Source organism: Anolis carolinensis, unplaced genomic scaffold (genome assembly GCF_035594765.1).
Source record: "Anolis carolinensis isolate JA03-04 unplaced genomic scaffold, rAnoCar3.1.pri scaffold_7, whole genome shotgun sequence".
NCBI classification, from domain to species: domain Eukaryota; kingdom Metazoa; phylum Chordata; class Lepidosauria; order Squamata; family Dactyloidae; genus Anolis; species Anolis carolinensis.
In genome coordinates, this window is record NW_026943818.1 from 15,459,649 (window position 1) to 15,476,548 (window position 16,900).

At 41.7% G+C, this 16,900-nt stretch overlaps 3 protein-coding genes across 7 annotated transcripts in view; 1 reads left to right on the forward strand and 2 right to left on the reverse strand.

Moving 5' to 3' along the window:
- stkld1 (serine/threonine kinase like domain containing 1) overlaps positions 1-6,264 on the reverse strand; it is a 17,153-nt gene extending 10,889 nt beyond the window's left edge. For 3 of the 5 annotated variants that reach the window (XM_062960240.1, XM_062960239.1, XM_062960243.1), the window contains exons 1-7: positions 6,021-6,264; positions 5,791-5,892; positions 3,777-3,821; positions 2,408-2,482; positions 2,070-2,174; positions 1,081-1,151; positions 875-996 (exon numbers count right to left, since the gene is read on the reverse strand). In XM_062960240.1, coding sequence (XP_062816310.1) covers positions 875-996; positions 1,081-1,151; positions 2,070-2,174; positions 2,408-2,482; positions 3,777-3,821; positions 5,791-5,892; positions 6,021-6,035 — 535 coding nt within the window. In that variant the 5' untranslated portion in view covers positions 6,036-6,264. The remainder of the gene's footprint in view (positions 1-874; positions 997-1,080; positions 1,152-2,069; positions 2,175-2,407; positions 2,483-3,776; positions 3,822-5,790; positions 5,893-6,020) is intronic. The other 2 variants (XM_062960242.1, XM_062960241.1) reach the window with 2 other exon arrangements.
- The window catches only part of surf4 (surfeit 4), a 24,508-nt gene extending 12,578 nt beyond the window's left edge, over positions 1-11,930 (forward strand). The window contains exons 3-8 of the mRNA XM_062960245.1: positions 6,264-6,403; positions 8,617-8,803; positions 8,913-8,989; positions 9,466-9,509; positions 9,639-9,825; positions 11,518-11,930. Of these exons, the coding sequence (XP_062816315.1) occupies positions 6,356-6,403; positions 8,617-8,803; positions 8,913-8,989; positions 9,466-9,509; positions 9,639-9,825; positions 11,518-11,787 (813 nt within the window). The 5' untranslated portion in view covers positions 6,264-6,355 and the 3' untranslated portion in view covers positions 11,788-11,930. The remainder of the gene's footprint in view (positions 1-6,263; positions 6,404-8,616; positions 8,804-8,912; positions 8,990-9,465; positions 9,510-9,638; positions 9,826-11,517) is intronic.
- A 1,856-nt stretch (positions 11,931-13,786) lies between these two features.
- Positions 13,787-16,859, reverse strand: surf2 (surfeit 2). The gene is made up of 6 exons (XM_062960250.1): positions 16,704-16,859; positions 16,467-16,615; positions 15,220-15,323; positions 14,902-15,108; positions 14,257-14,348; positions 13,787-13,945 (listed from the first exon to the last, which is right to left on the reverse strand). Exons 1-6 carry the CDS (start codon positions 16,797-16,799, stop codon positions 13,868-13,870), a joined length of 726 nt encoding a protein of 241 aa, XP_062816320.1. The 5' UTR covers positions 16,800-16,859; the 3' UTR covers positions 13,787-13,867.
- Between the last annotated feature and the right edge of the window lie 41 nt (positions 16,860-16,900).

Genomic DNA, 16,900 nt, shown 5'->3' on the forward strand with positions numbered 1-16,900 from the left:
AAGAAGAAGGAACCGGTGAGCGTTCTCTTGCTCTTCGGGGAAAACCGAAACTTCGTAAAGGAGCACGGGCTCCAGTCACCTAAAAATACTGTTTGATGAACATGAACTCATTCAGCTCCTATCTCAATTTACCTCCTTCTCCGGCGATCTGGATATCTGCTCAGTTGCACAGAAATAAACTCACACTTCCTGGCTGTCGGCTGAAACCAGCGGCTCTTATCTTTATTGCAGTACTTTACAATATTTACATAGTCTTGCTGGAGCACAGCATTTGTGCATCTGACTCACTGTTCCCCTCTAACGATAAATCTCTACTCGATGCAGTTAACTCTTACATTATTGGATTACGTTCTGCATTACAGACACACACAGTGAGTTAGCTTTGAACTATAAATGAAAATTTCAAAACTACAGTAGAACCCCGCTAATTCGAGCCCTACTAATCCGACCGTCTGGATTGTCCGAGGCAAATATCCTCCCCCCCCCCCTCGCTCTCTCACTCTTGGCCTCCCTATTATCCAAGAGATCCGGTTATCTGAGATGCGGCCCGACCGTTTAACTATATACAAAACAATACATTCACAGTCATAACCGTGTGAGGTGTTTATATAAGGATGAAAGAATCCATCTTCCTCTCTCCTATGTGACTCAGTGTGAGTATCTGCCTGTGTTGTATTTCAGGGGTCCTCAAACTTTTTAAGGGTCCCTCAGGCTGTTGGGGGGCCGGACTAGGATGAAATAGTCCCAAATTAGGATTGTTGTTGTTGTGTGCCTTCAAGTCCTTTCAGACATAGGTCAACCCTAAGTCTAAAGTTTAGGACAGGGGCCAGGTCAATGGCCTTAGTCTGGGGATATTGTGGACGACCAGGCTCACCTTCCTTGACCCGGATCCGCCACTTGGCCTCGTCCGTCATGAGGGTCTCGGGGGCGAAGTCGCAGAGCCGGAAGGCCGCCTCCGCCCCGCTGTACAGGAGGATGTTGGAGGGCTTGATGTTCCTAAGCGGGAAAGGAGCACGGAGACATGTGTCAATCACATGCCATCGAAGCCATCGGAGTCCATGAGCGGCGCCTGGGCTTTACCTGTGAAGAATCTTCTGCTGGTGGAGAAACACCAAGGCGTCCACCATCTGCCCCAGGAAGAGCTGGATCACCTGCAGAGAAACAGAGTGAGGATGATGAGGATGATGATGATGATGATTATGATGTGCATTAATCAGCAATGGAAAGAGACAGAGAGAAATAATAATAATAATAATAATAATAATAATAATAATAATAATAATAATAATAATACATCACACAGTCCTAGACACTTGGGAAGTGTTCGACTTGTGATTCTGTGATACGAAATCCAGCATATCTATCTTGTTTGCTGTGTCATAATAATAATAATAATAATAATACATCACACAGTCCTAGACCCTTGGGAAGTGTTCGACTTGTGATTCTGTGATACGAAATCCAGCATATCTATCTTGTTTGCTGTGTCATAATAAAATAATAATAATAATAATAATAATAATAATAATAATAATAATAATAATACATCACACAGTCCTAGACACTTGGGAAGTGTTCGACTTGTGATTCTGTGATACGAAATCCAGCATATCTATCTTGTTTGCTGTGACATAATATAATAATAATAATAATAATAATAATAATAATAATAATAATAAATATCCATTAAGCAATATATTGACATGGTCTGAACTTAGGTTTATGTGCAATGGTTCCTTGGAAAAGTGGTTTTAAGTAACTATATATTTTAGTTGACTAATGTATTTTATGTATTTTATGTGTTGTATTTTATGAATAGTTGTTAATGTTTTTAAATGTGTTGCTGTTTTATTGATCTGTTTGGCATTGAATTTTTCCGTTTGTTGTAAGCCGCCCTGAGTCCCCTCGGGTGAGAAGGGCGGGGTAGAAATGTTGTAAATAAATAAATAATAAATTAATGAGCAACAGAAAGATGAACAGAGAGAAATAATAGTAATAATATTCATTAATGAGGAAGAGAAGGAGATAAAAAGAGAAATAATAATAATAATAATAAGGGGGTGCCGGACCTTTTTGGGGGCCTTGAGCTGCCGGGTCCTCCAGGCCTGGAAGAGGGTGGCCAGGTCTCCGGCCTCCGAGAAGGGCGCCACCAGGCACAGCCAGACCGAGGACCTCTGCGAGGGAGGAACGGGACGCGGATTGGGGCCTCCCATCCATCCAGAGGCGGCCCAACCACCAGGCAATTTAGGCATTTGCCTGTGGCACCATCGTCCCGGGGGCGCTGTCGAGGCCCCCGGAAGGGTGGCGCTTCGGGACGCGCCTTCCGCAAACATTCCATTTGCCTACTCCAGAAAATTACCTAAGGACGGCTCTGCATCCATCCATCCACCCACCCCCACAGACCCACCTGGTTGTCCCAAGAGATGAACATCTCCTTGTAGGGCCAGACATAGCGGTGCTGCACCTTCAGCAGAAGAAGCGCCTGTGGAGGCAAAAACAACAACAGTCACTGTCATAATAATTGTAACCGTAGTAGTCTCGCAAGCCAGTTTCCCAAATGTGGTTCAGAGGCGAGGAGATTAACGCTACAACAGACTTTATTTTGCAAAATAGAGACCTGCGGGCAGCACGAAAAGGAAGTGCCACCCAAGACGCAGCTCAGTTGGGGATTTATAGGATTTCCAAGGACCCCTCCCAAAATCCCTTTTCCCAGGCTCTCTTTCCTTTCCATTCCCCTTTCATCCTCCCACGGTACCTTTGGTTAGATGCTTATCAAAGCAGTTCAGGAAAACACTACCTTTGGTCAGGTGCATATTTATTTATTTACAGTGTTTATATTCCGCCCTTTTCACCCCAAAGGTGGATTACAATGCACTTATACATAGCAAAGATCCAATGCCATTATCAGACATACAACACAGACAGACAGAAAGTAGAGGCAATGGGTTGTTGTGCATTTTCTAGCCTGGAAAATGCACAACAACCCAGTGATTCTGGCCATGAAAGCCTTTGTAAGGAGCTAATAACGACTGCCACCAATTTGTAAAGAGCTAATAACGACTGCCACCAATTTGAGAAGATGCAACCACCAAAGACTCAGAGAGGAGACCTTTTGCTTTTTTTTCTTTCTTCTTCTTATGCACTTTAGATGGTAGCGTAACTTGGTTTATAATATATGCGACAGAGGCTTCGATGTTGGAAGAACAATAACAAGTTTATTCAGGCACCGAGCTTCGTGGTTACAGTGTTGTTTCTCACTTAGAGGTATTTTTATTAACAGTTACAATACTAGAATGAGGTGAGTCAAACTCTCTAAATTGTCACTTCTTTCTCTGCTACTTTTAAACCGCAGTCACCCCTGTGATATACGATCACAGATTCTCTGTTCCTTACCAGGACACAGACTACATTAAATAAGTCACCAAACTTATTTTAAACCGACTCAAAATGAACAATTGAGTCCCCTTGATCCCCTAGGATCGATCTTCCCTGTGCCTCATCAGAGCACAGACTGAATCCCCTTTTTACACTCTGCACTTCCTTCAACAAAACGGCAGTTGGCTCCGCCTACTTCTCCATGGCAACCAGCCTCTGAGTGCTGAGATGCAATAACTGTAATACTTACCCTTTTAAAACACAAACACACAATTAAACATAACATCTGTAAACCAAAAATTCGTACTTCATTACAGCCTTCGACAACAGTAGGGTATAATAAACACTGTTTGTTTTGAATATCGTTAATATTTAATGCACTTCAATCCTAAGGCACCTACTTCTCTGAGGGCGTTGTTGGCATGAGTCTCGTCAATGCACTCCACCTGCACAAAGGAAATGGGTTTTTAATCGGTTTTAAACAATATCGTTAATATTTAATCCTGTTTTAATGTTGGTATGATTTTAAAATCGTATCACCTTGGCGGTACTGCAGGATAGAAATAACAACAACAGCAATAACATGCATCATCATCATCACCATAATACTAAAACACTATTTATTTTTTTAATATTGTTAATATTTAATGTCTATCGTAATCTTTATTGATGGAGCCCTATCATTAGGTTTTTACTTGGTCATGGGTTTATAATTATGTGTATCAAGTATTAATTGTTGTATGTTTTAAACTGGCTGTATGTTCTTGGTATGTTGGAAATAGTCCCTTGAGGAAATAGGGCGGGATAGAAATAACGTTCTATTATTATTATTATTATTATTATTATTATTATTATTATTATTATAGTTTATTATTATTATTACTATTTTATTGTTATTATTGTTTTATTAATTATTATTAATTATTATATAATATAAATATATAAAAGTAATAATATAATGCTGTGTCATAAATATAATATTACTTTTATTATTATTTTATTTATTATTATTACTATTTTATTATTATTTTATTTATTATTATTACTCTTATTGTTATTACTGTTTTATTATTATTGATTATTATATTATTACTTTTATTATTATTTTATTTATTATTGTTTTATTATTAGTTATATTATTATTAATTATTACAGTATTACATTTTATTTATTATTACTATTTTATTATTAGTTTTCTTTATTATTATTACAGTATTATTATATTTTATTTATTATTATTACTCTTTTATTGTTATCACTGTTTAATTATTATTATTATTATATTACTTTTATTATTATTTTATTATTATTACTATTTCATTATTAGTTTTATTTATTATTATTACAGTATTATTATATTTTATTTATTATTATTACTCTTTTATTGTTATCACTGTTTAATTATTATTATTATTATATTACTTTTATTATTTTATTATTATTACTATTTCATTATTAGTTTTATTTATTATTACAATTTTATTATTAGTTTTATTTATCATTATTAAATCATTAATAATCATTAAATTATTAGGTTATCATTATGACCTACTGACAGACCCCACATGAACAGGGAAAGCGCCTTAAATGTATATTTAAATGTATAATTATGTATATTTTAATGGATATTCTTGATTTTATTGTGATTTTTAATCTTGATGGATTTTTAAATTTGATGACAACTGTTTTTAATGTGTATGTTTATATTGTAAGCCGCCCTGAGTCCCCTGATGGGTGAGAAGGGCGGGGTAGAAGTGATGTAATAATAATAATAATAATAATAATAATAATATTAAAGTATTATTATTATTATTATTATTATTATTATTATGCAGGCAAGCCCCAGGCCACCTTCTTGATGTGTATGTTTATATTGTAAGCCGCCCTGAGTCCCCTGATGGGTGAGAAGGGCGGGGTAGAAGTGATGTAATAATAATAATAATAATAATAATAATATTAAAGTATTATTATTATTATTATTATTATTATTATTATTATTATTATTATGCAGGCAAGCCCCAGGCCACCTTCTTGATGTGTATGTTTATATTGTAAGCCGCCCTGAGTCCCCTGATGGGTGAGAAGGGCGGGGTAGAAGTGATGTAATAATAATAATAATAATAAAAATATTAAAGTATTATTACTTTTATTATTATTATGATGCAGGCAAGCCCCAGGCCACCTTCTTGATGTGTATGTTTATATTGTAAGCCGCCCTGAGTCCCCTGATGGGTGAGAAGGGCAGGGTAGAAGTGATGTAATAATAATAATAATAATAATAATAATAATAATAATAATAAAAATAAAGTATTATTACTTTTATTATTATTATTATTATTATTATTATTATTATTATTATTATTATTATTATTATTATTATGATTATGATGATGATGCAGGCAAGCCCCAGGCCACCTTCTTGAGGGCGAGCTTCTCCTTCCTGCTTCCGGCCCCGCCCTTCTTGGGTTCGATGAGCTCGGCGCTCCCCAGGGCTCCGCGGCCTAACGCTTTCAGCACCTGCCGGGGTCAAAAGGACAAGGCCGCGGGTTAGGGCGGGGCCTCGCCTCCCAAGCCCCGCCCCCCGAGGGGCACGGCTGCCGAAACAGACCCCTCCCGGCCCCGCCCCCTCCCCAGGCTCCACCCACCTGGTATTTCTCCATCTCCGCCTCGCTGTTTGGCTGCGGGGCGTGGCCAACGGAAAACCGTTCCCTCCCCGCTGACGTAACCAAGCGGGGGCGTGGCTAACGCAACTCCCCCTCCCTGCTGCTGGGAGGGAGTTTGGGGGCGTGGCCAAGCAGGCCGGGCGACGTGGCACTGGCGCGGAGAGAGGGGGCGTGGCCACGAGAGCGCATGGGCCCCGCCCACTTATCCCTTCTCGGTCTCCGTAGATCCGCCGAGCCGGGTGAGGGGCGCCGGTTGCCTCAGGGTCGGTCTCTTCGCGCCCGCCAGGCCCGCTGCTTCCGCTTCCGCTTCCGAGGAAATGGGGCACAACCGGCTCACGGCCTCCGCGGAGGACTTCGCAGACCAGGTCAGGAGCGGCCCGCAATCTCTATTGCTCCTGATCTAGAACCTATATACAGTAGAGTCTCGCTTATCCAACGTTCTGGATTATCCAACGCATTTTTGTAGTCCGTGTTTTCAATACGTCGTGATATTTTGGTGCTAAATTCGTAAATACAGTAATTACTACATAGCATTAATGAACTACTTTTTCTGTCAAATTTGTTGTATAACATGATGTTTTGGTGCTTAATTTATAAAATTTATAAAATCACAACCGGATGGGACTCAGGGCAGTTTCCAGTCATAAAAACAACACAAACATTACATAACAACATAATAACACGTTATTAAACAAAGTAAAATACAGTAGAGTCTCACTTATCCAAGCCTCGCTTATCCAAGCTTCTGGATTATCCAAGCCATTTTTGTAGTCAATGTTTCCAATATATCGTGATATTTTGGTGCTAAATTCGTAAATACAGTAATTACAACATAACATTACTGCGTATTAAACTACTTTTTCTGTCAAATTTGTTGTATAACATGAAGTTTTGGTGCTTAATTTGTAAAATCATAACCTAATTTAATGTTTAATAGGCTTTTCCTTAATCCCTCCTTATTATCCAAGATATTAGCTTGTCCAAGCTTCTGCCGGCCCGTTTAGCTTGGATAAGTGAGACTCTACTGTAATTTAATATGCAGTAATGCTATGTAGTAATTACTGTATTTACGAATTTAGCACCAAAATATCACGATGTATTGAAAACAATGTCTATAAAAATGCATTGTATAATCCAGAATGTTGGATGAGCGAGTGTTGGATAAGTGAGACTCTACTGTAGTTCAATACGCAGTAATGTTACGTTGTAATTACTGTATTTACAAATTTAGCATCAAAATATCACGATATATTAAAACATTGTCTATAAAAATGCGTTGTATAATCCAGAATGTTGGATAAGCGAGTGTTGGATAAGTGAGACTCTACTGTATATACAAACACACACATAATTCATATATATATATATATATGTGTGTGTGTGTGTGTGTGCATAAACATACACACATATATATACACACATCATATATATATATATATATATATATATATATATATATATATATGTGTAGAAACATACATATGCACACTTCATATTATATATACATAATAATAATAATAATAATAATAATAATAATAATAATAATAATAATAAAAAAACTTTATTTATATACCGCCCTATCTCCCGGATGGGACTCAGGGCGGTTTACAGTCATAAAAGCAACACAACATTACATAACGACATAACACACATTATTTTCTTGTACTGATTCTGCTCTAGTTTGTAGTGCGGTTTTCTTGTACTGATTCTGCTCTAGTTTGTAGTGCGGTTTTCTTGTACTGATTCTGCTCTAGTTTGTAGTGCGGTTTTCTTGCACTGATTCTGCTCTAGTTTGTAGTGCGGTTTTCTTGTACTGATTCTGCTCTAGTTTGTAGTGCGGTTTTCTTGTACTGATTCTGCTCTAGTTTGTAGTGCGGTTTTCTTGTACTGATTCTGCTCTAGTTTGTAGTGCGGTTTTCTTGTACTGATTCTGCTCTAGTTTGTAGTGCGGTTTTCTTGTACTGATTCTGCTCTAGTTTGTAGTGCGGTTTTCTTGTACTGATTCTGCTCTAGTTTGTAGTGCGGTTTTCTTGTACTGATTCTGCTCTAGTTTGTAGTGCGGTTTTCTTGTACTGATTCTGCTCTAGTTTGTAGTGCGGTTTTCTTGTACTGATTCTGCTCTAGTTTGTAGTGCGGTTTTCTTGTACTGATTCTGCTCTAGTTTGTAGTGCGGTTTTCTTGTACTGATTCTGCTCTAGTTTGTAGTGCGGTTTTCTTGTACTGATTCTGCTCTAGTTTGTAGTGCGGTTTTCTTGTACTGATTCTGCTCTAGTTTGTAGTGCGGTTTTCTTGTACTGATTCTGCTCTAGTTTGTAGTGCGGTTTTCTTGTACTGATTCTGCTCTAGTTTGTAGTGCGGTTTTCTTGTACTGATTCTGCTCTAGTTTGTAGTGCGGTTTTTCTTGCACTGTTTTTTTGTCTGCTGTGCTTTGAGGAGTTTCTGATTTTTGACTTCAATCAAAGCAGCTTCTTCACTTTGCTTTACATGATGATGATGATGATGATGATGGAAGGAAGGAAGGGGAGACGTGCCCTGACCCCCTCCTCGCTCCTCTCTCCCCCCTCCCCTCCACCCACAGTTCCTGCGCCAGACGAAGCATGTGCTGCCGCAGGTGGGGCGCCTGTGCCTGATCTCGACCTTCCTGGAGGACGGGGCGCGGATGTGGTTCCAGTGGGGGCAGCAGCGGGACTACATCCATGCCACCTGGGGCTGCGGGACCCTCCTCGCCTCCGCCTTCGTCTTCCTCAACCTCTTTGGGCAGATCGGTGAGCCTGGGGGTGGGGTGGGGGGGCTGGGGGGGGCTGGGTGGGGGGGGCTGGGTGGGAGGGGCCTCGTGCCCATGGGGGGGAAATGACCTCTTCCTTCCCCTCCCAGGCGGCTGCATCCTGGTGCTGAGCAGGAACTTTGTCCAGTACGCCTGCTGCGGACTCTTTGGGATCATCGCCTTGCAGGTGAGGCCTTTGGGAGACCCTTACCAGCCTAGGATCCCATGGTTCTTCTATTATTATTATTATTATTATTATTATTATTATTATTATTATTATGCCGATGGCCTTTGGGAGCCCACTCTAGGATCCCATGGTGGTTCATCTATGATGATGATTATATTATTATTATTATTATTATTATTATTATTATTATTATTATGCTGATGGCATTTGGAAGCCCCTTCCCACTCTAGGATCCCATGGTTCTTTTATTATTATTATTATTATTATTAAGCAGATGGCCTTTGGGAGCCCCTTCCCACTCTAGGATCCCATGGTTCTTCTATGATTATTATTATTATTATTATGTGCTGTTTGGGAGGTCACCACAGGATGAGGCATTGGCATTAAGGGGTTGTGGCGGCGGTGGCGGCGGCATTGGCATTGGGGAGGCTGGGGAGCCCTGTCCTGATGTGTCCCCTTCTGTCTCCCCGGTCCAGACGGTGGCCTACAGCATCTTGTGGGACCTGAAGTTCCTGATGCGGTAGGTGGCCCTTGCCCTTCTCCCTCTGCTCCGGGCCTGGCCCCGTCTGCTGCCCTCCTTCCTTCCTTCCTTCCTTTATTCCTTCCTTCCTTCCTTCCTTCCTTCTTTCTTTCTCTCTTTCCCGAACAGGAACCTGGCGCTGGGGGGCGGCCTGCTGCTGCTGCTGGCGGAGTCCCGCTCGGAGGGCCGGAGCATGTTTGCGGGGGTCCCGACCCTGCGGGAGAGCAGCCCCCGGGAGTACATGCAGCTGGGCGGGCGGCTCCTCCTCGTCCTCATGTTCATGACCCTGCTCCACGTGGACACCGGGCTCTTCTCCGTGAGTGCGGATGGGCAGGCGGGTGGGCAGGCGGGAGCCTTCCTCTCGCTTTGAGAAGCTGGAAGAGCAGGAGACTGGCCCTCTGCTTAAAAGGTTTGGGGGCCCCTGGTCAAAATTGTCCAGTTCTGCTTGCATCCAGTCTGTTGTTATTATTATTATTATTATTATTAGTGAATTTTTCCAAAGAATACAATAAAAGTGGGGGAACAATGTGGTTTATAGTACAGTAGGAAATAAAAAAAGGTGAGATAAACGAGTAAAATAAGAGGGAAAAAAAGAAAAGAAAAGTATTGGATGTTTGTTGACTTCTATCTTTATCTATATTGACTGTAGCCTATAAAGGGAGCTATCCCATTGTTTTTTATTTTCCACTAGCTTTGCCTGGCCACGCGTTGCTGTGGCTTATGGGAATCCTTTGTTGGCCAGGTGGAATAGCAGTGAATAGCCTTGCAGTCTCAAAGCCTGGCCGTTTTCTGGAGTAGCTGGAGCTTTTTGTTGTATGAACGTAGAGGCATGGATGAGGGGTTGTGCTGCCAAGTTTAGTGTTTCCGGGATGTGTAGTTTTGTTGTTTTGTCCTAGGCCAAAACGCCATTACCCTTTTATATATATACTAGCTGTGCCCGGCCACGTGTTGCTGTGGCTTAGTGTGGTGGTGTTGGTTGGATAAAAACAATTATTCCTCTCCCTCTAATGAGGACTTTATTTTTCATTTCTTTTTGTTGTATGAACGTAGAGGCGTGGATGAGGGGTTGTGCTGCCAAGTTTAGTGTTTCTGGGATGTGTAGTTTTGTTGTTTTGTCCTAGGCCGAAATTTCATTACCCTTATATATATATAGATCAGGGGTCCCCAAACTAAGGCCCGGGGCCAAATGTGGCCCACTGAAGCCATTTATCCGGCCTCCACGGCACAAAATAAGGGGGTTGGGCCAAATGACCCAAGGATTCTCTTTTTCTCTTCCTATTATTATTATTATTATTATTATGACACAGCAAACAAGATAGATATGCTGGATTTCGTATCACAAAATCACAAGTCAAACACTTGCCAAGTGTCTAGGACTGTGGGATGTATTTTCGGATGATGCGTGCAGATACCAGTAGGGTGGCCTTTATTATTATTGTTATTGTTATTATTATTATTAACTTTGAGGCTGGGATGCCATCTCTCAGGGGTGCTTTGCTTGTGCTTTTGGTGCCCAAAGGCAGAAGGGGATTGGATTCAATGGCCCAAAGGGTCTCCTCCAACCCTCTTTATTGTTATTATTATTATTAGTATTATTATTGTTTTTATTGCTTGGTGTCCAACTATAGTCCGGCCCTCCAATGGTCCGAAGGATTGTGAACTGGCCCTGTTTAAAAAGTTTGGGGAACCCCAGATATAATTATTGTTGTAGCTTTCCTATACTCTGTATTTTTCTTGTTGTGATATCGCTGGTATTCTATGTTTGAATTATTTTAATGTTCTTTTCTTTTATAAAAAAGTTTAATAGCGGTTGCCACTCAGTACTTTTCTTTGGTAATCCTTGCGGTTTGGTTAATAGACATGATAGTCTGTCCGTATTCTTTATTTCCATTAATTTTAGTAGCCATTGGTGTCTTTTCTTGTCGCCAATTTCTAGGTAATTCTCAGTCTGTTATTGTTGTTGTCACCTCCTTTTCACTGTTGTGACCCCCTCCTCCTCCCGCTGCAGGTGCTGCAGAACGTGGTGGGCTCGGGGCTGATGGCGCTGGTGGTGCTGGGCTGGAAGACGAAGCTGGCGGCGCTGACGCTGACGCTGTGGCTGCTGAGCACCAACCTGTACTTCAACGCCTTCTGGACGGTGCCGGCCTACAAGCCCATGCACGACTTCCTCAAGTACGACTTCTTCCAGAGCCTCTCGGTGGTCGGGGGCCTCCTCCTGGTGGTGGCCCTGGGGCCCGGCGGGGTCTCCCTCGACGAGAAGAGGAAGAAGGACTGGTAGCCGAGCAGCCCTGATTGTCGCGGCAGTCGAGGCCGACGAGACTCTCGCGGACAGACGGACGGAAGTGGACCCACAGCCTTGTGATTTCATTGAGAAATTCCTGGATTTTTAAAAAAATTTTAATAAATGAAAATAAGACACGACTCCTGTGACCAGACATCTTCCTGTAGACATTAGGCACGTGCGGGGAATTCGCTCCGATCGTTTCTTCCGTTTCTTCAAAAGCACAAAACGGGAAGCAGGAAAGCCTCCTTCCGTGCGGATCCGAACTCGTCTCTTTGCCTTGGAAAGAGTGTGTGTGTGGCGGGGCAGACAGGCCTTGCTCTAGAGTAGAAACAGCAGCTGCCAGGTAAGGCGAACGCACGCCGGGAAAGGGAGCCAGTGGGTGGGAAGCCAACATTCGGCCGACCCGTTTAAGTTGGAAAAGTGAGACTCTATTTCATTTTGATGTTTTTATTTTCTGATGACTGTAACTACCCAGGCTTGACCCCATGTAAGCTGCCCTGAGTCCCTTTGGGGAGAAGGAGGCGGGGAATAAAAATAAAATTACAGTAGAGTCTCACTTATCCAACGTTCTGGATTATCCAACGCATTTTTGTAGTCAATGTTTTCAATATATCGTGACATCGTTGGATAAGCGAATGTTGGATAAGTGAGACTCTACTGTATTCCTATTATTATTCCTATTAATTATTATTAATATTATTCCTATTTATTGTTGTTATTATTCCTATGTATTATTATTACTATTATTCCTATTTTTTATTATTATTGTTATTCCTATTTATTATTCTTCCTATTTATTGTTACTGTTATTATTCCTATGTATTATTATTATTACTATTATTATTATTCCTATCTATTATTAATATTAATAATAGTAATTACATAGCAGTAATGCTATGTAGTAATGACTGTATTTAAGAATTTAGCACCAAAATATCACGATGTATTGAAAACATTTGACTACAAAAATGCGTTGGATAATCTAGAATGTTGGATAAGTGAGACTCTACTGTATTTCTATTATTATTCCTATTAATTATTATTACTATTATTATTCCTATTTATTATTATTCCTATTTATTGTTATTATTATTCGTATGTATTATTACTATTATTATTCCTATTTATTATAATTCCTATTTATTATTATTCCTTTTATTATTCCTATTATTCCTTATTATTCCTATCTATTATTCCTATTATTAATAATAGTAATTACATAGCTGTAATGCTATGTAGTAATTACTGTATTTACGAATTTAGCACCAAAATATCACAATGCATTGAAAACATTGACTACAAAAATGCGTTGGATAATCCAGAACGTTGGATAAGTGAGACTCTACTGTATTCCTATTATTATTCCCATTAATTAATATTACTATTATTCCTATTTATTATTATTATATTTATTATCATTATTCCTATTTATTGTTATTGTTATTATTCCTATGTATTATTATTACTATTGTTATTCGTATTATTATTCCTATTATTATTACTATTATTAATAATAGTAATTACATAGCTGTAATGCTATGTAGTAATTACTGTATTTACGAATTTAGCACCAAAATATCACGATGTGGGTGAAACGTCAGGAGAGAATACTTCTGGAACATGGCCACACAGCCCAAATGACATACAACCCTGTGATCCCGGCTATGAAAGCCTTAAACAACTCACTGTTTTTAATTTGATGTTTTAATACTGCCTTGTGTTTTTTTTGGTTATTGTGTATATATTATTATTGGTTTTGTTATTGTTCTTTGATGTTTCGTATTTTATTTTATCATTGTTTTGTATCTGATTTTGTTGTAGGCTGCCCCGAGTCCCCTTCGGGGGAGATGGAAGCGGGATATAAATAAACTTATTATTATTATTTCCCTCCTCAGCCCAGCCCAGGCACTGCTTTCCACCCCGAGAGGAAAGGGCTGATGAAAAAATATTCTGGATGTGGATTTCAGGCAAGAAAGACAGAGGCAGCGAGAAATTCACAAAACAAGATGTAATCAATGCAACACAACCGAAAGGAAACAGAAAAGTCCCGGTCCGCGTCGTGAGTGGAGCCGATCTACTTCCCATTGATGTCTCTCCCGAAATGCTTCCCGCGGTGGCTTTTCAACCTCTTCTTCGGGCCCCCGACTTGCTTCTGGAAGGAGAAGACGGAGGAGAGAAGGCCAAGGGAGGGGTCCCTATGTTTCCCTTCGCCCCCTTCCACCCACCCACCCTCCCACCCTATTTATTTATTTACAGCATTTATATCCCGCCCTTCTTTCTCACCCTGAAGGGGACTCACATTGCACACATAAAGGCAAACAATCAATGCCATAACATAGAACAGAGGCAAAGAGAGACACAGGCACGGGCTGGCCTCGAACTCATGACCTCTTGGTCAGTGATTTGTTGCAGCTGGCTGCTAACCAGCCTGCGCCACATCCCGGCCTACTGCGGCTCACCTACCTTCTGCCTCTTGGGTCCGGATTGGGGCTCCACCTCCATGGCAGCTTCCTCTTCCTCCTCCTCTGCAGGGCTTTTTTCTGAGAAAAGCTCAGCTGAAAGACGAGCCCAGGGAATTTATTTATTTACATTACTTATTACAGTAGAGTCTCACTTATCCAACGTTCTGGATTATCCAACGCATTTTTGTAGTCAATGTTTTCAATATATCATGATATTTTGATGCTAAATTTGTAAATACAGTAATTACCACATAGCATTACTGCATATTGAACTACTTTTTCTGTCAAATTTGTTGTATAACATGATGTTATACTGTACTGTATTTGTGAATTTAGTACCAAAATATCACGATATATTGAAAACATTGACTACAAAAATGCGTTGGATAAGCGAGTGTTGGATAAGTGAGACTCTACTGTAACATTTATATATTTATATATTAATATATAAGATTCCTCTCCCTTCCTGTTTGTCTCAGCCCCACTGTTCTTAACTAGGAGCTGTTTGTAACTCGGGGCCGGCCCATGCTGTGTGCATTAGGTGAAGCATGCTGTGAAACATAGTAAATACAAGTGCAATTCAGGTGTTTGAGCGGAATGGAAGCCCGTGGAGACGGCTGGGAGGGTGGTGAGGCGGCCGACTTACGCGGGTACAGGTCGCTCATGCTGTCGTCGGTGTCGCTGCTGCTGTCCGGAGGGGGCTCCCAGAAAGGCCCCCCCTTCTTCCCCCTCTGGGCCCCGCTGGAGGAGGAGGAGGAGGAGGCCGGCTCTCCGTCCCGCCGCTCCCGGCGTGGCTGCTTGTGGCGCAGGGCGGCCGGCACAAAGGGCAGCCCTTCCCGCTGGCACCGCTCGTCTGCAGGAAACACAGGGAGGGAGGGAGGCATCAGGGCCACTGGGAGGAGGCTCAAGCCAGAAATCGTGAGCGTGAGCCAAGCACTGAAAGTAGAGAGCACGAGACACGCACACGTGTGCAGGGCCCCCTGGAAGCGGCGCCCGTGGAGGTGGCGCAGGACGTGCTCCGGCTGGGCGTTGAGGTGCCGCAGGGTCAGCTGGCAGAAGAGCTGCCTCCTGGAAAGAGAGAGAGAGAGGAAAAAAGGTCCTTTCTGCCAGGAAGAGCACCACCCGATCCCTCCCGACAGATGGCCAGCCTCATGGGCATTTGGGGGGTTTGTGGAGAAGCAGGGCTCCAGGTCGAGGATGGATGTATCCTAGAATGCTGGAGTTGGAAGGGAACCGCATATAGAAAGGCACCACCCATTCCTTCCTGACAGACGGCCAGCCATAGGATAGATAATTATTTATTTATTCGCGACCTTGATATCCCACCCTCCACACCCCAAAGGGGACTCAGGGCGGCTTACAAGTTATATGGGCTCGCGCTGTGGCGCAGGCTGGAGAGCAAGCCAGCTGTAACCAGCTGCAATGAATCACTCTGACCAGGAGGTCATGAGTTCGAGGCCCGCTCGGAGCCTATGTTTGTCTTGTCTTTGTTCTATGTTAAAAGGCATTGAATGTTTGCCTGTGCGTGTAATGTGATCCGCCCTGAGTCCCCTTCGGGGAGAGAAAGAAGGGCGGAATATAAATACTGTAAATAAATAAAATAAATAAATATCTACATACAATATATTATTAGCATAGCACAATATAAGCATTAAATATTACTGTATTGTACTATATGACTATACTGCATTATTAGTAATATTACATGTAGTATATAATATACAATTATAATAGTGTATTATTATTATATTATACTAAATTATATTGTCAATATTATATGGAACTCAACTGACAGACCCAGTCTTTTAAACTTGAACACGCCTGTCTGTATTTTATAATGCGTTTTATGAATGTTTTATGTAAGTTAATTTTTAACTGATTTATAGTTTATTGTACAGGTTTTATATGTGTGTTTTATTGTAAGCCGCCCTGAGTCCCCTGTTGGGTGAGGAGGGCGGGATATAAATATTGTAATAAATAAATATGTATATACAATATATTATATTAGTATGGCTTAATATTAGCATCATATACCCTATAACGCAATATTATTAGTAATATTATATGTAATATGTAATACAGAATTACAATAGTGTATTATTATATTACATTATAATATGATTATCAATATTATTTGTGCATACAATATATTATTAGCCTAGCACAATATTAGCATAATATTCCACTGTCACGCAATATTATTAGACTCACGGCCGGGTGCGGCTGGGCACGAGGTGCTTCGCGTGGGGCCCGAGGTCGGCCTCTCTCCCGCGGAGCCGGCGGTACTTCTTCCCCGCGACGTAGGCCTCCAGCGCCGGGAGGTGGAGTGGGAGCTCGTGGCCGGTCAGGGCGCAGCGCACCTGCGGAGGGAAGGCGCAGAGAGGCCGGTCAGGAGGAGGCGGGAGGAGTCGGGCCTGCACCGCCGGCCCATCCCCGGCCTCGCCTGACCCTGTTCCCGGAGGGGAGCGCGCCCAAGGCCGGGTGCGCCGCCAGGAAACGCCGCAGCGCCGCGGCCTCGCTTTCCGCGCCGCCATCTTCGCCCATGGCTGCTGTGGGCGGGGCCGGAGAAGGGAACAGCCAATGGGAAGGAGGCCTGTGACGAGGAGGAGAAATGGCTGGTGCTGGTTGGCTGGGACGGAGAAGGG

Bases quoted from the DNA above. Each gene is read 5' to 3' on its own strand.
- surf2 (XM_062960250.1), bottom strand. From the start codon at position 16,799: ATGGGCGAAGATGGCGGCGCGGAAAGCGAGGCCGCGGCGCTGCGGCGT. The intron at 16,616-16,703 runs GTCAGGCGAGGC...TTCCCTCCGCAG, and splicing joins CGCTCCCCTCCGGGAACAGG to GTGCGCTGCGCCCTGACCGG. The intron at 15,324-16,466 runs GTGAGTCTAATA...CTCTCTTTCCAG, and splicing joins GTGCCCAGCCGCACCCGGCC to GAGGCAGCTCTTCTGCCAGC.